At 45.5% G+C, this 22,500-nt stretch overlaps 1 protein-coding gene across 8 annotated transcripts in view; it reads right to left on the bottom strand.

The window, feature by feature from the left end:
* The window catches only part of LOC129856185 (myelin regulatory factor-like), an 87,349-nt gene that overhangs the window by 39,879 nt on the left and 24,970 nt on the right, over positions 1–22,500 (bottom strand). For all 8 annotated transcript variants that reach the window (XM_055924284.1, XM_055924287.1, XM_055924286.1 and 5 more), the window contains exons 2-4: positions 8,920–9,010; positions 8,193–8,501; positions 6,584–6,645 (exon numbers count right to left, since the gene is read on the bottom strand). In XM_055924284.1, coding sequence (XP_055780259.1) covers positions 6,584–6,645; positions 8,193–8,501; positions 8,920–9,010 — 462 coding nt within the window. The remainder of the gene's footprint in view (positions 1–6,583; positions 6,646–8,192; positions 8,502–8,919; positions 9,011–22,500) is intronic.

The following is a 22,500-nucleotide window of genomic DNA, read 5'->3' as shown; positions in this document are numbered from 1 at the left end:
CAGGTAGGAAGACAGGGAGGAAGACAGGAAGGAAGACAGGGAAGAAGACAGGTAGGAAGACAGGAAGGAAGACAGGTAGGAAGACAGGAAGGAAGACAGGAAGGAAGACAGGTAGGAAGACAGGGAGGAAGACAGGGAGGACGACAGGAAAGAAGACAGGGAGGAAGACAGGAAGGAAGACAGGAAGGAAGACAGGGAGGAAGACAGGTAGGAAGACAGGGAGGAAGACAGGGAGGAAGACAGGTAGGAAGACAGGTAGGAAGACAGGGAGGAAGACAGGAAGGAAGACAGGTAGGAAGACAGGGAGGAAGACAGGTAGGAAGACAGGTAGGAAGACAGGGAGGAAGACAGGTAGGAAGACAGGTAGGAAGACAGGGAGGAAGACAGGGAGGAAGACAGGTAGGAAGACAGGGAGGAAGACAGGAATGAAGACAGGTAGGAAGACAGCGAGGAAGACAGGAAGGAAGACAGGGAGGAAGACAGGAAGGAAGACAGGTAGGAAGACAGGGAGGAAGACAGGTAGGAAGACAGGTAGGAAGACAGGTAGGAAGACAGGTAGGAAGACAGGAAGGAAGACAGGGAGGAAGACAGGTAGGAAGACAGGGAGGAAGACAGGAATGAAGACAGGTAGGAAGACAGGAAGGAATACAGGTAGGAAGACAGGTAGGAAGACAGGAAGGAAGACAGGAAGGAAGACAGGAAGACAGGTAGGAAAACAGGAAGACAGGTAGGAAGACAGGGAGGAAGACAGGAAGACAGGTAGGAAGACAGGGAGGAAGACAGGTAGGAAGACAGGGAGGAAGACAAGGAGGAAGACAGGTAGGAAGACAGGAAGACAGGTAGGAAGACAGGGAGGAAGACAGGGAGGAAGACAGGGAGGAAGACAGGTAGGAAGACAGGGAGGAAGACAGGAATGAAGACAGGTAGGAAGACAGGTAGGAATACAGGTAGGAAGACAGGTAGGAAGACAGGAAGGAAGACAGGAAGGAAGACAGGAAGACAGGTAGGAAGACAGGGAGGAAGACAGGAAGACAGGTAGGAAGACAGGTAGGAAGACAGGTAGGAAGACATGTAGGAAGACAGGTAGGAAGACAGGGAGGAAGACAGGTAGGAAGACAGGTAGGAATACAGGTAGGAAGACAGGAAGGAAGACAGGTAGGAAGGCAGGAAGACAGGTAGGAAGACAGGTAGGAAGACAGGGAGGAAGACAGGGAGGAAGACAGGTAGGAAGACAGGGAGGAAGACAGGGAGGAAGACAGGAAGGAAGACAGGTAGGAAGACAGGAAGACAGGTAGGAAGACAGGTTGGAAGACAGGGAGGAAGACAGGGAGGAAGACAGGAAGGAAGACAGGTAGGAAGACAGGTAGGAAGACAGGAAGGAAGACAGGAAGGAAGACAGGAAGACAGGTAGGAAAACAGGAAGACAGGTAGGAAGACAGGGAGGAAGACAGGAAGACAGGTAGGAAGACAGGGAGGAAGACAGGTAGGAAGACAGGGAGGAAGACAAGGAGGAAGACAGGTAGGAAGAAAGGAAGACAGGTAGGAAGACAGGGAGGAAGACAGGGAGGAAGACAGGGAGGAAGACAGGTAGGAAGACAGGGAGGAAGACAGGAATGAAGACAGGTAGGAAGACAGGTAGGAATACAGGTAGGAAGACAGGTAGGAAGACAGGAAGGAAGACAGGAAGGAAGACAGGAAGACAGGTAGGAAGACAGGGAGGAAGACAGGAAGACAGGTAGGAAGACAGGTAGGAAGACAGGTAGGAAGACATGTAGGAAGACAGGTAGGAAGACAGGGAGGAAGACAGGTAGGAAGACAGGTAGGAATACAGGTAGGAAGACAGGAAGGAAGACAGGTAGGAAGACAGGAAGACAGGTAGGAAGACAGGTAGGAAGACAGGGAGGAAGACAGGGAGGAAGACAGGTAGGAAGACAGGGAGGAAGACAGGGAGGAAGACAGGAAGGAAGACAGGTAGGAAGACAGGAAGACAGGTAGGAAGACAGGTTGGAAGACAGGGAGGAAGACAGGGAGGAAGACAGGAAGGAAGACAGGTAGGAAGACAGGTAGGAAGACAGGGAGGAAGACAGGAAGGAAGACAGGTAGTAAGACAGGGAGGAAGACAGGAAGGAAGACAGGAAGGAAGACAGGGAGGAAGACAGGAACAAAGGGAGGAAGACAGGGAGGAAGATAGGTAGGAAGACAGGGAGGAAGACAGGTAGGAAGACAGGGAGGAAGACAGGAAGGAAGAAAGGGAGGAACATGTTTATGCATTTAATCTGTTCCATTGTCATTTCAGTTTTAAATGTTTCAAGGTCTGTTCTGACAATAGCTACAATAGCTTGGAATATAACTTGTCCTGATAAAAGGCGGTGGCCCAGGTTGCAAAACAATCTTTTTGCCAGCAAACTTTGACCTCTGATGACACAGAGTGTGTGTGTTCTATTTGCTGTGAGAGTGAAGCTTCCCATCTGGTGAACCTTCCCATCTGGTGAACCTTCCCATCTGGTGAACCTTCCCATCTGGTGAACCTTCCCATCTGGTGAACCTTCCCATCTGGTCAACCTTCCCATCTGGTCAACCTTCCCATCTGGTGAAGCTTCCCATCTGGTCAACCTTCCCATCTGGTGAACCTTCCCATCTGGTGAACCTTCCCATCTGGTCAACCTTCCCATCTGGTGAACCTTCCCATCTGGTGAAGCTTCCCATCTGGTCAACCTTCCCATCTGGTGAAGCTTCCCATCTGGTGAACCTTCCCATCTGGTCAACCTTCCCATCTGGTGAAGCTTCCCATCTGGTCAACCTTCCCATCTGGTGAAGCTTCCCATCTGATCAACCTTCCCATCTGGTGAAGCTTCCCATCTGGTGAACCTTCCCATCTGGTCAACCTTCCCATCTGGTGAACCTTCCCATCTGGTCAACCTTCCCATCTGGTGAAGCTTCCCATCTGGTCAACCTTCCCATCTGGTGAAGCTTCCCATCTGGTCAACCTTCCCATCTGGTGAAGCTTCCCATCTGGTGAACCTTCCCATCTGGTCAACCTTCCCATCTGGTGAAGCTTCCCATCTGGTCAACCTTCCCATCTGGTGAAGCTTCCCATCTGGTCAACCTTCCCATCTGGTCAACCTTCCAATTTGGTCAGTCAACCTTCCCATCTGGTGAACCTTCCCATCTGGTCAACCTTCCCATCTGGTGAAGCTTCCAATCTGGTCAACCTTCCCATCTGGTCAACCTTACTGTCACTAAGATCTATATCCAATACTGTAATATTATATTCCTCATCTAGTGTGTAATCAGTCCAGGTTCCCTCCACCTTAGGCTAATGGTACTTTCCATTGTTCCTTCCTGGAGCTCAGCCAATCAGATAAGACCTTCCCACACCTTCTCACTGATGGGAAAGACCAACACAGGAGGACATTGTGTTGACGTAGGCTACATTGTGAGTTTGTTTAGCCTGCCATAATTTGTGTTGGATTTCAGAAAGATACCTAGAATTTCAGTGAGAAATATATTCTTATATTTTACCTTATTTTAACTAGGCAAGTCAGTTAAGAACAAATTCTTATTTTCAATGACGGCCTAGGAACAGTGGGTTAACTGCCTTGTTCAGGGGCAGAACGACAGATTTGTACCTTGTCAGCTCGGGGATTTGAACTGGCAACCTTTTGGTTACTAGTCCAACGCTCTAACCACTAGGATACCCTTACTTAATGAAATCCAGCTATTATGATAACATTTCATACTTCCATCAGGTATTTAAGATAGCAGATTGTAGAATCTAGATTCCATATCAAACATGATATTCAACAGAGCGAATAAAAAACATTTAATGTATTTAATTTCTATGATCAAATTTCGTCTCCAGATAAATTGGATAAAGTTTAAAACAATAAATGACATCAGGATATTTCTCTGTAAAAGAATGTATTGATTTACACAAACTTATTAACCAAATTTTGTCCAACTCTTGTTCTTCCATTCAAATGACCAGAAGAGATCAGTAACATCTATTGATCTGAACACAGACACGGCAGAGAGAGAGATGGACGGTCTACAACACACCTACTTTACCTGTGGAGAGACACCTGACTATAATGCACAACTATGCAGTGTCCCAAATGACAACATATTGCCTTTATAGTGCACTAATTTTAAACAGAGCCCTACGATCCCAAGTGGCCCTGGTCAAAAGTAGTGTACTATATAGGGAATAGGGCCCTGGTCTAAAGTAGTGCACTATATAGGGAATAGGGTGCCATTTGGGACACTACCCCTGTCTGTAAGTATATAGCGCACACCTTCCTGTGTAGGGATACTGTATCATCAGTCTGTCTCTCCGGCTTGTTTACCACTGATCTGACACATCGTAGTCCTCCACTGATCTGACACATCGTAGTCCTCTACTGATCTGACACATCGTAGTCCTCCACTGATCTGACACATCGTAGTCCTCCACTGATCTGACACATCGTAGTCCTCCACTGATCTGACACATCGTAGTCATCTACTGATCTGACACATCGTAGTCCTCCACTGATCTGACATATCGTAGTCCTCCACTGATCTGACACATCGTAGTCCTCCACTGATCTGACACATTGTACTCCTCCACTGATCTGACACATCGTAGTCCTCCACTGATCTGACACATCGTAGTCATCTACTGATCTGACATATCGTAGTCCTCCACTGATCTGACACATCGTAGTCCTCCACTGATCTGACACATCGTAGTCCTCCACTGATCTGACACATCGTAGTCATCTACTGATCTGACACATCGTAGTCCTCCACTGATCTGACACATCGTAGTCCTCCACTGATCTGACACATCGTAGTCCTCCACTGATCTGACACATCGTAGTCCTCCACTGATCTGACACATCGTGGTCCTCCACTGATCTGACACATCGTAGTCCTCCACTGATCTGACACATCGTAGTCCTCTACTGATCTGACACATCGTAGTCCTCCACTGATCTGACATATCGTAGTCCTCCACTGATCTGACACATCGTAGTCCTCCACTGATCTGACACATCGTAGTCCTCCACTGATCTGACACATCGTAGTCCTCTACTGATCTGACACATCGTAGTCCCACTGATCTGACACATCGTAGTCTTCCACTGATCTGACACATCGTAGTCCTCCACTGATCTGACACATCGTAGTCCCACTGATCTGACACATCGTAGTCCCACTGATCTGACACATCGTAGTCCTCCACTGATCTGACACATCGTAGTCCTCCACTGAGCTGAGTCTAGAGTCACCAACCACTTCCTGACTAACTACCTCCCCATCTGACTGAGTCTAGAGTCACCAACCACTTCCTGACTAACTACCTCCCCGTCTGACTGAGTCTAGAGTCACCAACCACTTCCTGACTAACTACCTCCCTGTCTGACTGAGTCTAGAGTCACCAACCACTTCCTGACTAACTACCTCCCCGTCTGACTGAGTCTAGAGTCACCAACCACTTCCTGACTAACTACCTCCCCGTCTGACTGAGTCTAGAGTCACCAACCACTTCCTGACTAACTACCTCCCCGTCTGACTGAGTCAAGAGTCACCAACCACTTCCTGACTAACTACCTCCCTGTCTGACTGAGTCTAGAGTCACCAACCACTTCCTGACTAACTACCTCCCTGTCTGACTGAGTCAAGAGTCACCAACCACTTCCTGACTAACTACCTCCCTGTCTGACTGAGTCTAGAGTCACCAACCACTTCCTGACTAACTACCTCCCCGTCTGACTGAGTCTAGAGTCATCAACCACTTCCTGACTAACTACCTCCCCGTCTGACTGAGTCTAGAGTCACCAAACACTTCCTGACTAACTACCTCCCCGTCTGACTGAGTCTAGAGTCACCAACCACTTCCTGACTAACTACCTCCCTGTCTGACTGAGTCTAGAGTCACCAACCACTTCCTGACTAACTACCTCCCTGTCTGACTGAGTCTAGAGTCACCAACCACTTCCTGACTAACTACCTCCCTGTCTGACTGAGTCTAGAGTCACCAACCACTTCCTGACTAACTACCTCCCCGTCTGACTGAGTCTAGAGTCACCAACCACTTCCTGACTAACTACCTCCCTGTCTGACTGAGTCTAGAGTCACCAACCACTTCCTGACTAACTACCTCCCTGTCTGACTGAGTCTAGAGTCACCAACCACTTCCTGACTAACTACCTCCCTGTCTGACTGAGTCTAGAGTCACCAACCACTTCTGTATCTCTTGTTTTCTCTCTAGTTCTCTCTCTCTCTCTATTAATTGACTCATTTTGGCAGTCTTTTTAACTGTTCTTGACTATTTTGTGTTCGAGGCTGGAGAAAGGCAGGGGTGAGAGAGAGAGAGAGGAGAGGCAGGGTCGAGAGAGAGAGAGTGGAGAGACAGGGGTGAGAGAGAGAGAGGGGGGAGAGACAGAGAGAGGAGAGGCAGGGGCGAGAGAGAGAGAGAGAGTGGAGAGACAGGGGTGAGAGAGAGAGAGGGGGGAGAGACAGAGAGAGGAGAGGCAGGGGCGAGAGAGAGAAAGGATAGGCAGGGGCGAGTCAGGGGCAAAAGAGGGCTCAGACTTACCATTGACCTGCTGAGGGGAGTATGGCTCAGAACTGGAGTCTGGGGGGGACTCTGGGAGCGTCCTGGAACGTCCAGAAACATTCACAAGGTTGGGATAAAGCACACACTTTGTTGAACGCTTGCTGTCCTGAGGAAACAATTCATCTACTATAACTTTTCAAGATCTATAACTTTCCAAATACAGAAAGTGTCACAGTGTTGTACAAAGCGCATCGTACTGTGACAATTTCTGTTTTTAGAAAGTTATAGATCTTGAAGACTTGATTGCTGACATACAAACACATTTTGGGACTGTTCCAACAGTGGAACTAATGAAACAAATTTCACAAGATAGCCTGTGAGTGGAATTTCCCGTTAAAGGGGCCATCTGCGGTTGCTACAATCATTTTTTGTAAATTAATGATATGTACCCATTGATTGTTGAAGAATATAACTTATATAAATGCCTCATGATCTTAGTTGTCACACTCCATCAGAACCCAAAATATAAACTTGTTTAACTCCAGTGTTTGTAAACAAAGTCAATATAAATAAACATTATAAAACCCCCATGGTTTAAAACTGTAATGTTTATATCATGGGCGGTCAAATCTTAGCATCTATACTTCTGTCTATGAATTTGAGGTTACATTTCTCATTTTCCCCCATCAGCTTTTAAAAAACATTTTTTAACAGAAACAGCGACCGAGAAAACACATTGTTATTGTTTGAACTAAGGATCTCTGCTTTACGATGAATATAAGATGCTTTGGATAAGACTTCAAAAATTCTCTAAAATGATAGTTCTGTAAGGAGAAAACAGTTTGTTTGTGCAATTGATTGCTTACAAATGATTTCCAGGCCATTGAGTCTGTCCTGTCTGTGTGGTTTCTGTAATATGTCTCGTTTCTGATATCACTGTCTTCGCTGGTTTAGTAGAGATAATCAAGCACTGATTACAAAATGGAACTGAACTCTGACTATGGTGTCAGTCTGGTTTCACTGTGTGACGAAGGAAACTATTTCGTCATTGTAGAAATCACCCCCCCCCCCCCCCCCCCCCCCTGTAACGACGGTGAATCAACGTTGGGGGAAAAATGATTTGAATTTGAAAAAAGTAATCAAACGTAAATAGAATGTTTTGTAATTATTTGTACCCAACTTTATTAAGCCTAAATCCAATGACATATTGATATTTTTTGGTTGATTTCAGGTTGATTTCACGTTGATTTCACGTCAGTTGACAACTCAGCAAGACCTAAATCAAAACTAGATGATGAATTGGCGTTTCAGTTTGGGGGGGAACTCTTGAGACTGGCTTCCTGTTCACAGTGCAAGCAAAGTTGGATAAATTTGAGTTTTGAAAACGATTACATTTTAATAAAGTTGTATCTCTCATTTGATATTACAATCGCGCTAGAAGAAGCGGGTAATTATTATGTCACTCCAACCTGCCGGGATGTAACAGTGTTATACATCTCTCATCTTCCTACATCTTCCCTTCACACGTCAGCTGTTTCCATCCACCCAGAGCCATGTGAATACACGTGTGGCTCTGAGAGCTCCTTCAACATACTCTAGGAACCCCTCTGTCTCATCTCCTCCCTGAGCCCAGACCCAGTCAGCTCACCCGGGTGCGTAGTTTCCTCTATGTTCAGGCTTGATGTGGTTCTGCTGCTGCTGCTGCTGCTGCTGGTTCTGCTGGTTCTGCTGGTTCTGGTGGTGGTGCTGTTGCCCCAGGCAAGGGTAGTTGTTGTGTCTCAGCAGACCCAGAGGAGGGGGTGGGGGATAGGGTGTCTGCTGGGGGTGGGGGTTTCCCTGACGTAGGGAGATAGGGGAGCTCACGCCACACAATAGACTCCCAGCGGAGGAGACTCCGGCCTGGGTTAACGAGTAGGAGTTAGCCCCTGGGGCACCGCTGTGGACCTCAGAGAAACAGCTGGCAAAACACAGAGAAGAAAGATTGAGTTTTGTTATTATCAGTTCAGTTGGAAATTATAATGGAATAGCATGTTATGAATTTGTTTATTTATTTATTTATTTATTAAATTAAAACTTTATTTAACTAGGCAAGTCAGTTAAGAACAAACTTCTTGAAGTCCAGGTAGTTTTCCCTGTTTGTTGCCAAATGAAGATGACCCTGGTTAGATATAGTTGTTGTTGGGTCGTATTTATAAGCTGGTCCCAGATCTGTTTGTGCTGTAGACAACTCCTATGATTAGTGTACAAAATACAGCAACAACTGATCTGGGAACAGGGTCATATTCATTAGATAATAAACTAAAAGAGGACTGACACATGGAGGCACTGAAACACGTTATGGTCATTTGATCAGGCTATCGCTCTGAGTCACTCACATGTCAGTGCTGTCGTCCTCCTTACCGATGTAGTCCTCCAGAATACTGGTGTCAATGTTCACTGGCTCCAAGGAGCTGGTAATATCATGACCTACAGAGAGAGAGGTAATATCATGTCCTACAGAGAGAGAGGTAATATCATGACCTACAGAGAGAGAGGTAATATCATGTCCTACAGAGAGAGGTAATATCATGACCTACAGAGAGAGAGGTAATATCATGACCTTGAGAGAGAGGTAATATCATGACCTACAGAGAGAGGTAATATCATGACCTACAGAGAGAGGTAATATCATGACCTACAGAGAGAGAGGTAATGTGTGTGTGTGTGTGTGTGTGTGTGTGTGTGTGTGTGTGTGTGTGTGTGTGTGTGTGTGTGTGTGTGTGTGTGTGTGTGTGTGTGTGTGTGTGTGTGTGTGTGTGTGTGTGTGTGTGTGTGTGTGTGTGTGTGTGTGTGTGTGTGCAGAAACCAAGAGTTGAGTTGGTGCTGACAGGTGGTTATATGGTTGGGTACAGAAAACTCTGAGTGTAGTTAATTACCCAGACATACCAAGTTCCCTCTTGGGTAATTAACTCGGTCATTTAATCACCAATCCCCATATTGTTTTTATTTACTTTGCTGCTCATTTGCACACCAGTATCTCTACTTGCACATTCATCATCATTCATCATCATCACTCCAGTGTTAATCTGCTAAATTGTAATTACTTCGTCACCATTGGCCTATGTATTGCCTTACCTCCTTATGCCATTTGCACACACTGTATTTAGATGTATTCTACTGTATTATTGACTGTACGCTTGTTTATTCCATGTATAACTCTGTGTTGTTGTTTGTGTCACACTGCTTTGCTTTATCTTGGCCAGGTCACAGTTGTAAATGAGAACTTGTTCTCAACTGACCTACCTGGTTAAATAAAGGTGAAATAAAAAATACAAAAATTGGGTTGTGATTAATTACCCAGACATACTTGGGGTGTAATTAATTACCCAGACATATTTGGGTTGTAATTAATTACCCAGACATACTTGGGTTGTAATTAAGAGGCTATTACTGGTGTTCTGTAGTTTACTAGGTATACTGGAAGCTAGTACTGGTGTTCTGCAGTTTACTAGATATACAGGAAGCTAGTACTGGTGTTCTGTAGTTTACTAGGTATACTGGAAGCTAGTACTGGTGTTCTGTAGTTTACTTGGTATACTGGAAGCTATTACTGGTGTTCTGTAGTTTACTAGATATACAGGAAGCTAGTACTGGTGTTCTGTAGTTTACTAGGTATACTGGAAGCTAGTACTGGTGTTCTGTAGTTTACTAGGTATACAGGAAGCTAGTACTGGTGTTCTGTAGTTTACTAGGTATACTAGAAGCTAGTACTGGTGTTCTGTAGTTTACTAGGTATACAGGAAGCTAGTACTGGTGTTCTGTAGTTTACTATGTATACAGGAAGCTAGTACTGGTGTTCTGTAGTTTACTAGGTATACTGGAAGCTAGTACTGGTGTTCTGTAGTTTACTAGGTATACAGGAAGCTAGTACTTGTGTTCTGTAGTTTACTAGGTATACTGGAAGCTAGTAGTGGTGTTCTGTAGTTTACTAGGTATACAGGAAGGTAGTACTGGTGTTCTGTAGTTTACTAGGTATACTGGAAGCTAGTACTGGTGTTCTGTAGTTTACTAGGTATACTGGAATCTAGTACTGGTTTCAGTGTTGGCGTGTGAAATAATTAATACCTCTATTATTTTCCCTCCTCTCACCTTCTTACATCCCCCATTCCACCTCTCACTCCATCAAGAGACGTGGGAGCATATTCACCCCTTCTAAGCGAAAAGCTCCCTAAATCCCAAACACATGATCCAAACCCATTATCCCCATTAACACACGCACACATATTTTCACTAAACAGGGTGAGGTAAAAACAGTTAGGGGACTTCACTTATAAAGTGAGTGAGTGTGAGAATGAAGAGGTGGAGAAGGGGGTGGAGGGGGTTCTACCTGGAACCAAAATGGTTCTACCTGGAACCAAAATGGTTCTACCTGGAACCAAAAGGGGTTCTTCAACAGGTTCTCCTGTAGGGAGAAGTACCCTTTTAGGTTTTAGATAGCAACTTTTTTTTCTGTACCCACAAAACCCCAGACCTCTCCCTCTCTCTCTATTTCTCATCCTCTCTCTCTGTCTCTCTCTCTGTCTGTCTCTCTCAATTCAATTTCAATTTAAGGGGCTTTATTGACATGAGAAACATATGTTTACATCTCTCTCTCTCCCTCGCTCTCCCCCTTCTCCCAATCCCCCCCCCCTCTCTCTCTCTCGCTCTCTCTCTCTTGCTCTCTCTCTCTCACTCTCCCCCTCTCTCCCAGTCTTTGATAGATTAAGCTGCTACTCAGTTCGGAATGTTAAGAATGTATCTGTTAGTGTTGGATAAACTATTTTCTTTTTCTCTCTCTCATCTCTCTCTTTCTATCTCTCTCTCTTTCTATCTCTCTCTCTTTCTTCCCTCTCTGTCTCAAAACCCTCACATTTTAAAATCTCACTGATCAGTGCTTAGGCACCTCTCAGTCTCTCCCTTGCAAGGAAGAGAGCAAGACAGAGTGTGAAAACAGTTATAGATGGGATATCTTGAGATTAAAAGTTATTGGTACACCCTTAAAAAAAGCTGCTACCTAGAACCTAAACATTTTTTTTTTTTGGGGGGGGGGGGCTGTCCTTATAGGAGAACTCTTTGGGGTTCTATTTGGAACTCTTTCCAGAGAGGGTTCTACATGAAACTCAAAAGAGTTCTATCTGAAAACAAAAAGGGTTCTACATGGAACTCAAAGAGTTCTATCTGAAAACAAAAAGGGTTCTACATGGAACTCAAAAGAGTTCTATCTGAAAACAAAAAGGGTTCTACATGGAACTCAAAAGAGTTCTATCTGAAAACAAAAAGGGTTCTCCTATGCGGACAGCCGAAGAACCCTTTGACACCATTTCTTTCTAGGAATGTAGGACAATGGGAAAGTCTTCAAAACCATTCAGCAAATGCCTTCATCATGAGATGAGAAGTTATTCAGCAACTCTTGGATGAGACAAGAGAAGTTTGCTTGAATAATTTGGCAAATGCCTTCATCAGGGTATTTCAGACTGGGTGCCTTGAATAAAGCCTCGTTGACACTGCACTTAGCCTGGGGCTAACAACTGCCTTAGCCTGGAGATTACAGCTGCCTTAGCCTGGGGCTAACAACTGCCTTAGCCTGGAGCTAACAGCTGCCTTAGCCTGGGGCTAACAACTGCCTTAGCCTGGAGCTAACAGCTGCCTTAGCCTGGGGCTAACAACTGCCTTAGCCTGGAGCTAACAGCTGCCTTAGCCTGGGGCTAACAACTGCCTTAGCCTAGGGCTAACAGCTGCCTTAGCCTGGGGCTAACAACTGCCTTAGCCTGGGGCTAACAACTGCCTTAGCCTGGGGCTAACAACTGCCTTAGCCTGGGGCTAACAACTGCCTTAGTCTGGGGCTAACAACTGCCTTAGCCTGGGGCTAACAGCTGCCTTAGTCTGGGGCTAACAACTGCCTTAGCCTAGGGCTAACAGCTGCCTTAGCCTGGGGCTAACAACTGCCTTAGCCTGGGGCTAACAACTGCCTTAGCCTGGGGCTAACAACTGCCTTAGCCTGGGGCTAACAACTGCCTTAGCCTGGGGCTAACAATTGCCTTAGTCTGGGGCTAACAACTGCCTTAGCCTGGGGCTAACAACTGCCTTAGCCTGGAGCTAACAACTGCCTTAGCCTGGAGCTAACAGCTTTCTTAGCCTTAGCCTGGAACCATTTCGCGGCGCAGTTAGCTTTTAACAGCTAGGACCACAATTTCTTCTCCTGGAAGCCCGCTTAACTGACAGGTTAAAGTCTGCTTGAAAGAGCCGCTAATCTGGCCCTGTGTCCTCTCTGATCATATCTGGCCCTGTGCCCTCTCTGATCATATCTGGCCCTGTGCCCTCTCTGATCATATCTGGCCCTGTGCCCTCTCTGATCATATCTGGCCCTGTGCCCTCTCTGATCATATCTGGCCCTGTGCCCTCTCTGATCATATCTGGCCCTGTGCCCTCTCTGATCATATCTGGCCCTGTGCCCTCTCTGAATCATATCTGGCCCTGTGCCCTCTCTGATCATATCTGGCCCTGTGCCCTCTCTGATCATATCTGTCCCTGTGCCCTCTCTGATCATATCTGGCCCTGTGTCCTCTCTGATCATATCTGACCCTGTGTCCTCTCTGATCATATCTGGTCCTGTGTCCTCTCTGATCATATCTGGCCCTGTGTCCTCTCTGATCATATCTGGCCCTGTGCCCTCTCTGATCATATCTGGCCCTGTGTCCTCTCTGATCATATCTGACCCTGTGTCCTCTCTGATCATATCTGGTCCTGTGTCCTCTCTGATCATATCTGGCCCTGTGCCCTCTCTGATCATATCTGGCCCTGTGCCCTCTCTGATCATATCTGGCCCTGTGTCCTCTCTGAATCGTGGCATTGAACACTTTAGCAGGATTCTTTCTCTTCACAACTGGCTGTGTGATTATTGCACCTCAATGGGTGTAACTTTAGCTGACAATCCACCCAAATCATTTGGGTTGCAGGATCCTTTCACAGCACTATAAGGCTGCGTTGACACAATTACTTATCAATGACCAATGACCCAAGCCCAGCTCAGTTAATCCCTACCATTGTGTGGCTGAGTCATTATAATGCTTGTGTACATGTGTACTTTATAACAGGAAGACACAATGTAAGTCACCTAATTTATGTCAGTCTAACTGCCCTGAAGGCCTCTACTGATCCTACAGCTATTGTATGCAGAAATCATGTGCCTATGAACCAGATTTATGCTGTTAGCAATGAGGCGGTGTGCCCTAGTAGGAAGTCCACTGTGTGCAGCTCATCCTGCACTAACATAAATAACATGAGAATATCTACTTCTGCTAAGCTTCCCAGTAAAGCAATAAAAACAAGCAAGCATCCCGGAAAAGTGCTCAAAATTGCCCACATTAACATACGTAGCTTAAGAAACAAGGTTCATGAAATTAATAATTTGCTAATAACAAAAAACATTCATATTCTGACTCTCTCTGAAACTCACTTAGATAATACCTTTGATGATACAGTGGTAGCAAGACATGGTTATAACATTTACAGAAAATACAGAAATGCCAGTGGTGGAGGTGTTGCTGTTTAAATTCAGAACCACATTCCTGTAAAGATTAGAAAGGATCTCATGTTAGATACTGTTGAGGTAATATGGTTACAGGTTCATGTGCCTCACCTAAAGCCCATTCTGATGGGAAGCTGCTATAGACCACCAAGTGCTAATAGTCAGTATCTGGATAACGTGTGAAATGATTGATAATGTATGTGATATCAACAGAGAGGTATATTTTCTGGGTGATGTAAATATTGACTGCCTTTCATCAAGCTACCCATTGGCAGTCTATATGGGGGTGCCACAGGGTTCAATTCTCGGGCCGACTCTCTTCTCTGTATACTATCTGCAGAGGAACAGTTATAGTGGTGAGTTGTATCTCCAGAGGAACAGTTATAGTGGTGAGTTGTATCTCCAGAAGAACAGTTATAGTGGTGAGTTGTATCTCCAGAGGAACAGTTATAGTGGTGAGTTGTATCTCCAGACAGAGGAACAGTTCTAGTGGTGAGTTGTATCTCCAGACAGAGGAACAGTTATAATGGTGAGTTGTATCTCCAGAGGAACAGTTATAATGGTGAGTTGTATCTCCAGAGGAACAGTTATAGTGGTGAGTTGTATCTCCAGACAGAGGAACAGTTATAGTGGTGAGTTGTATCTCCAGAGGAACAGTTATAGTGGTGAGTTGTATCTCCAGAGGAACAGTTCTAGTGGTGAGTTGTATCTCCAGAGGAACAGTTCTAGTGGTGAGTTGTATCTCCAGAGGAACAGTTATAGTGGTGAGTTGTATCTCCAGAGGAACAGTTATAGTGGTGAGTTGTATCTCCAGACAGAGACACAGTTATAGTGGTGAGTTGTATCTCCAGAGGAACAGTTATAGTGGTGAGTTGTATCTCCAGAGGAACAGTAATAGTGGTGAGTTGTATCTCCAGACAGAGGAACAGTTATAGTGGTGAGTTGTATCTCCAGAGGAACAGTTATAGTGGTGAGTTGTATCTCCAGACAGAGGAACAGTTATAGTGGTGAGTTGTATCTCCAGAGGAACAGTTATAGTGGTGAGTTGTATCTCCAGGGGAACAGTTATAGTGGTGAGTTGTATCTCCAGAGGAACAGTTATAGTGGTGAGTTGTATCTCCAGGGGAACAGTTATAGTGGTGAGTTGTATCTCCAGACAGAGGAACAGTTATAGTGGTGAGTTGTATCTCCAGAGGAACAGTTATAGTGGTGAGTTGTATCTCCAGAGGAACAGTTATAGTGGTGAGTTGTATCTCCAGAGGAACAGTTATAGTGGTGAGTTGTATCTCCAGAGGAACAGTTATAGTGGTGAGTTGTATCTCCAGACAGAGGAACAGTTATAGTGGTGAGTTGTATCTCCAGACAGAGGAACAGTTATAGTGGTGAATTGTGTCTCCAGAGGAACAGTTATAGTGGTGAGTTGTATCTCCAGACAGAGGAACAGTTATAGTGGTGAGTTGTGTCTCCAGAGGAACAGTTATAGTGCTGAGTTGTATCTCCAGAGGAACAGTTATAGTGGTGAGTTGTATCTCGAGGAGAGCAGTTATAGTGGTGAGTTGTATCTCCAGACAGAGGAACAGTTATAGTGGTGAGTTGTATCTCCAGAGGAACAGTTATAGTGGTGAGTTGTATCTCCAGTAGAACAGTTATAGTGGTGAGTTGTATCTCCAGAGGAACAGTTATAGTGGTGAGTTGTATCTCCAGACAGAGGAACAGTTATAGTGGTGAGTTGTATCTCCAGAGGAACAGTTATAGTGGTGAGTTGTATCTCCAGAGGAACAGTTATAGTGGTGAGTTGTATCTCCAGAGGAACAGTTATAGTGGTGAGTTGTATCTCCAGAGGAACAGTTATAGTGGTGAGTTGTATCTCCAGACAGAGGAACAGTTATAGTGGTGAGTTGTATCTCCAGACAAAGGAACAGTTATAGTGGTGAGTTGTATCTCCAGACAGAGGAACAGTTATAGTGGTGAGTTGTATCTCCAGAGGAACAGTTATAGTGGTGAGTTGTATCTCCAGAGGAACAGTTATAGTGGTGAGTTGTATCTCCAGAGGAACAGTTATAGTGGTGAGTTGTATCTCCAGGGGAGCAGTTATAGTGGTGAGTTGTATCTCCAGGGGAGCAGTTATAGTGGTGAGTTGTATCTCCAGAGGAACCGTTATAGTGGTGAGTTGTATCTCCAGAGGAACAGTTAGAGTGGTGAGTTGTATCTCCAGACAGGGGAACAGTTCTAGTGGTGAGTTGTATCTCCAGAGGAACAGTTATAGTGGTGAGTTGTATCTCCAGAGGAACAGTTATAGTGGTGAGTTGTATCTCCAGAGGAACAGTTATAGTGGTGAGTTGTATCTCCAGAGGAACAGTTATAGTGGTGAGTTGTATCTCCAGAGGAACAGTTATAGTGGTGAGTTGTATCTCCAGACAGAGGAACAGTTATAGTGGTGAGTTGTATCTCCAGAGGAACAGTTATAGTGGTGAGTTGTATCTCCAGACAGAGGAACAGTTATAGTGGTGAGTTGTATCTCCAGAGGAACAGTTATAGTGGTGAGTTGTATCTCCAGACAGAGGAACAGTTATAGTGGTGAGTTGTATCTCCAGAGGAACAGTTATAGTGGTGAGTTGTATCTCCAGACAGAGGAACAGTTATAGTGGTGAGTTGAATCTCCAGGGACAGTTATAGTGGTGAGTTGTATCTCCAGAGGAACAGTTATAGTGGTGAGTTGTATCTCCAGACAGAGGAACAGTTATAGTGCTGAGTTGTATCTCCAGACAGAGGAACAGTTATAGTGGTGAGTTGTATCTCCAGAGGAACAGTTATAGTGGTGAGTTGTATCTCCAGAGGAACAGTTATAGTGGTGAGTTGTATCTCCAGAGGAACAGTTATAGTGGTGAGTTGTATCTCCAGAGGAACAGTTATAGTGGTGAGATGTATCTCCAGAGGAACAGTTCTAGTGGTGAGTTGTATCTCCAGAGGAACAGTTCTAGTGGTGAGTTGTATCTCCAGAGGAACAGTTATAGTGGTGAGTTGTATCTCCAGAGGAACAGTTATAGTGGTGAGTTGTATCTCCAGACAGAGGAACAGTTATAGTGGTGAGTTGTATCTCCAGAGGAACAGTTATAGTGGTGAGTTGTATCTCCAGACAGAGGAACAGTTATAGTGGTGAGTTGTATCTCCAGAGGAACAGTTATAGTGGTGAGTTGTATCTCCAGAGGAACAGTTATAGTGGTGAGTTGTATCTCCAGGGGAGCAGTTATAGTGGTGAGTTGTATCTCCAGGGGAGCAGTTATAGTGGTGAGTTGTATCTCCAGAGGAACCGTTATAGTGGTGAGTTGTATCTCCAGAGGAACAGTTGGAGTGGTGAGTTGTATCTCCAGACAGGGGAACAGTTCTAGTGGTGAGTTGTATCTCCAGAGGAACAGTTATAGTGGTGAGTTGTATCTCCAGAGGAACAGTTATAGTGGTGAGTTGTATCTCCAGACAGAGGAACAGTTATAGTGGTGAGTTGTATCTCCAGAGGAACAGTTATTGTGGTGAGTTGTATCTCCAGACAGAGGAACAGTTATAGTGGTGAGTTGTATCTCCAGAGGAACAGTTATAGTGGTGAGTTGTATCTCCAGACAGAGGAACAGTTATAGTGGTGAGTTGTATCTCCAGAGGAACAGTTATAGTGGTGAGTTGTATCTCCAGATAGAGGAACAGTTATAGTGGTGAGTTGTATCTCCAGGGACAGTTATAGTGGTGAGTTGTATCTCCAGAGGAACAGTTATAGTGGTGAGTTGTATCTCCAGACAGAGGAACAGTTATAGTGGTGAGTTGTATCTCCAGACAGAGGAACAGTTATAGTGGTGAGTTGTATCTCCAGAGGAACAGTTATAGTGGTGAGTTGTATCTCCAGAGGAACAGTTATAGTGGTGAGTTGTATCTCCAGAGGAACAGTTATAGTGGTGAGTTGTATCTCCAGAGGAACAGTTATAGTGGTGAGTTGTATCTCCAGAGGAACAGTTATAGTGGTGAGATGTATCTCCAGAGGAACAGTTATAGTGGTGAGTTGTATCTCCAGGGGAACAGTTATAGTGGTGAGTTGTATCTCCAGAGGAACAGTTATAGTGGTGAGTTGTATCTCCAGAGGAACAGTTATAGTGGTGAGTTGTATCTCCAGAGGAACAGTTATAGTGGTGAGTTGTATCTCCAGACAGAGGAACAGTTATAGTGGTGAGTTGTATCTCCAGAGGAACAGTTATAGTGGTGAGTTGTATCTCCAGAGGAACAGTTATAGTGGTGAGTTGTATCTCCAGAGGAACAGTTATAGTGGTGAGTTGTATCTCCAGAGGAACAGTTATAGTGGTGAGATGTATCTCCAGAGGAACAGTTATAGTGGTGAGTTGTATCTCCAGAGGAACAGTTATAGTGGTGAGTTGTATCTCCAGAGGAACAGTTATAGTGGTGAGTTGTATCTCCAGAGGAACAGTTATAGTGGTGAGTTGTATCTCCAGAGGAACAGTTATAGTGGTGAGATGTATCTCCAGAGGAACAGTTATAGTGGTGAGTTGTATCTCCAGGGGAACAGTTATAGTGGTGAGTTGTATCTCCAGAGGAACAGTTATAGTGGTGAGTTGTATCTCCAGAGGAACAGTTATAGTGGTGAGTTGTATCTCCAGAGGAACAGTTATAGTGGTGAGTTGTATCTCCAGACAGAGGAACAGTTATAGTGGTGAGTTGTATCTCCAGAGGAACAGTTATAGTGGTGAGTTGTATCTCCAGAGGAACAGTTATAGTGGTGAGTTGTATCTCCAGAGGAACAGTTATAGTGGTGAGTTGTATCTCCAGAGGAACAGTTATAGTGGTGAGATGTATCTCCAGAGGAACAGTTATAGTGGTGAGTTGTATCTCCAGAGGAACAGTTATAGTGGTGAGTTGTATCTCCAGAGGAACAGTTATAGTGGTGAGTTGTATCTCCAGACAGAGGAACAGTTATAGTGGTGAGTTGTATCTCCAGACAGAGGAACAGTTATAGTGGTGAGTTGTATCTCCAGACAGAGGAACAGTTATAGTGGTGAGTTGTATCTCCAGACAGAGGAACAGTTATAGTGGTGAGTTGTATCTCCAGAGGAACAGTTATTGTGGTTAGTTGTATCTCCAGAGGAACAGTTCTAGTGGTGAGTTGTATCTCCAGAGGAACAGTTATAGTGGTGAGTTGTATCTCCAGGGGAACATTTATAGTGGTGAGTTGTATCTCCAGACAGAGGAACAGTTATAGTGGTGAGTTGTATCTCCAGACAGAGGAACAGTAATAGTGGTGAGTTGTATCTCCAGAGGAACAGTTATAGTGGTGAGTTGTATCTCCAGAGGAACAGTTATAGTGGTGAGTTGTATCTCCAGACAGAGGAACAGTTATAGTGGTGAGTTGTATCTCCAGAGGAACAGTTATAGTGGTGAGTTATATCTCCAGAGGAACAGTTCTAGTGGTGAGTTGTATCTCCAGAGGAACAGTTATAGTGGTGAGTTGTATCTCCAGACAGAGGAACAGTTATAGTGGTGAGTTGTATCTCCAGAGGAACAGTTATAGTGGTGAGTTGTATCTCCAGACAGAGGAACAGTTATAGTGGTGAGTTGTATCTCCAGACAGAGGAACAGTAATAGAGAGGAGAGGGGGAGAGGAGAAGTGGAGGAGAAGGAGAGGGGGAGAGGAGAGGAGGAGGAGGAAGAGAGGGGGAGAGGAGAGGAGGAGGAGAAGGAGAGGGGGAGATGAGAGGAGGAGAATGATGGTTTTCACTTATATAAAGTCCAGATGTGCAGCTTGCCCAAACTGGCAGTAAATTCAGGCTGGCAGGACTGATAACGGAGAGAGGGAGGGGAGGAAGAGGAGGGAGAGAGGGAAGGCGGCGGAGACAGTAGGGGGAAGGGAAGAGAGTAGGCCGAGAGGGAGGATAGAGAGAGTAGGGGGAGGGGGAGAGAGGAGGGGGAGTTGGAGAGAGTAGGGTGAGGGGGAGGTGGAGATGAAAGGAGGCATGTAAGAGAGGGAGGGGAGGGGAATAGGGGGAGGGTAAGGGAGGGGATAGAGAGAGAGAGAGAGAGAGAGAGAGAGAGAGAGAGAGAGAGAGAGAGAGAGAGAGAGAGAGAGAGAGAGAGAGAGAGAGAGAGAGAGAGAGAGAGAGAGAGGGTGGGTGGGTGGGTGGGTGGGTGGGTGGAGGAGGGGAATAGGGGGAGGGTAAGGGAGGGGATGAGACAGAGAGAGAGAGAGAGAGAGAGAGAGAGAGAGAGAGAGAGAGAGAGAGAGAGAGAGAGAGAGAGAGAGAGAGAGAGAGAGAGAGAGAGAGAGAGGATAATAACAGAATGATATAGTGAAAAACATTGGGAAAGTAATAAATTCAAAATAAATTATTTATTTTATTTCACTAGGCAAGTCAGTTGAGAACAAATTCTTATTTTCAATGACGGCCTAAGAACAGTGGGTTAACTGCCTTGTTCAGGGGAAAAACGACAGATTTTTACCTTATCAGCTCGGGGATTCGATCTAGCAATCTTTCGGTTCCTGGCCCAATGCTCTAACCACTAGGCTACCTGCCACCTCTACGCTCTAACCACTAGGCTACCTGTCGCCCGGCCCAACGCTCTAACCACTAGGCTACCTGACGCCCGGCCCAAAGCTCTAACCACAAGGCTACCTGCCACCTCTACGCTCTAACCACTAGGCTACCTGACGCCCGGCCCAAAGCTCTAACCACTAGGCTACCTGCCGCCTCTACGCTCTAACCACTAGGCTACCTGACGCCCGGCCCAACGCTCTAACCACTAGGCTACCTGCCGCCTCTACGCTCTAACCACTAGGCTACCTGCCGCCCGGCCCAAAGCTCTAACCACTAGGCTACCTGCCGCCGCTACGCTCTAACCACTAGGCTACCTGTCGCCCGGCCCAACGCTCTAACCACTAGGCTACCTGACGCCCGGCCCAAAGCTCTAACCACAAGGCTACCTGCCACCTCTACGCTCTAACCACTAGGCTACCTGACGCCCGGCCCAAAGCTCTAACCACTAGGCTACCTGCCGCCTCTACGCTCTAACCACTAGGCTACCTGCCGCCCGGCCCAAAGCTCTAACCACTAGGCTACCTGACGCCCGGCCCAAAGCTCTAACCACTAGGCTACCTGCCGCCTCTAAACTCTAACCACTAGGCTACCTGCCTCCCGATAAAAAAGACAGAATAACAGAATGATATAGTGAGAGACATTGGGAAAGATAAATTCTAAAGAAAGTATTTTTTATTTATTTTAATTTTATTTCACCTTTATTTAACCAGGTAGGCCAGTTGAGATCAAGTTCTCATTTACAACTGCGACCTGGCCAAGATAAAGCAAAGCAGTGCGACACAAACAACAACACAGGAATAAAACAAACATACAGTCAATAATACAAAATTAAAATTAAAAAATTTACAAAAGTGTAGAAAAGTGACGGCTTCTCATTGAAGAGGAAAAGACAAAATGTTAGATTTGAACACGGGATGAAAATAAGAGAACGTAAATCAAAATAGATAATGAATCCATCCTGTAGTCTACTTGTCAAGACCAACTAAGGCGTGATAACGTACCCTACAGTATGTTATGTACAGACGGTAAATCACCAGTTCTCTGAGTTTGAAATAGGGTGGGATTTCTTTTGGAGTAGAGGACATTCTGTCCCCTTTTGGAGTAGAGGACATTCTGTCCCCTTTTGGAGTAGAGGACATTCTGTCCCCTTTTGGAGTAGTGGACATTCTGTCCCCTTTTGGAGTAGAGGACATTCTGTCCCCTTTTGGAGTAGAGGACATTCTGTCTCCTTTTGGAGTAGAGGACATTCTGTCCCCTTTTGGAGTAGAGGACATTCTGTCCCCTTTTGGAGTAGAGGACATTCTGTCCCCTTTTGGAGTAGAGGATATTCTGTCCCCTTTTGGAGTAGAGGATATTCTGTCCCCTTTTGGAGTAGAGCACATTCTGTCCCCTTTTGGAGTAGAGGACATTCTGTCCCCTTTTGGAGTAGAGGACATTCTGTCCCTTTTGGAGTAGTGGACATTCTGTCCCCTTTTGGAGTAGAGGACATTCTGTCCCCTTTTGGAGTAGAGGACATTCTGTCCCCTTTTGGAGTAGAGCACATTCTGTCCCCTTTTGGAGTAGAGGACATTCTGTTCCCTTTTGGAGTAGAGGATATTCTGTCCCCTTTTGGAGTAGAGGACATTCTGTTCCCTTTTGGAGTAGAGGACATTCTGTCCCCTTTTGGAGTAGAGGACATTGTGTCCCCTTTTGGAGTAGAGGACATTCTGTCCCCTTTTGGAGTAGAGGACATTCTGTCCCCTTTTGGAGTAGAGGACATTCTGTCCCCTTTTGGAGTAGAGGACATTCTGTCCCCTTTTGGAGTAGAGGACATTCTGTCCCCTTTT

This window comes from Salvelinus fontinalis, chromosome 5 (genome assembly GCF_029448725.1).
Source record: "Salvelinus fontinalis isolate EN_2023a chromosome 5, ASM2944872v1, whole genome shotgun sequence".
Classification (NCBI taxonomy): Eukaryota; Metazoa; Chordata; class Actinopteri; order Salmoniformes; family Salmonidae; genus Salvelinus; species Salvelinus fontinalis.
The sequence above is the reverse complement of the archived record's forward strand: the minus strand, read 5'-3'. Positions and strand labels throughout refer to the sequence as shown.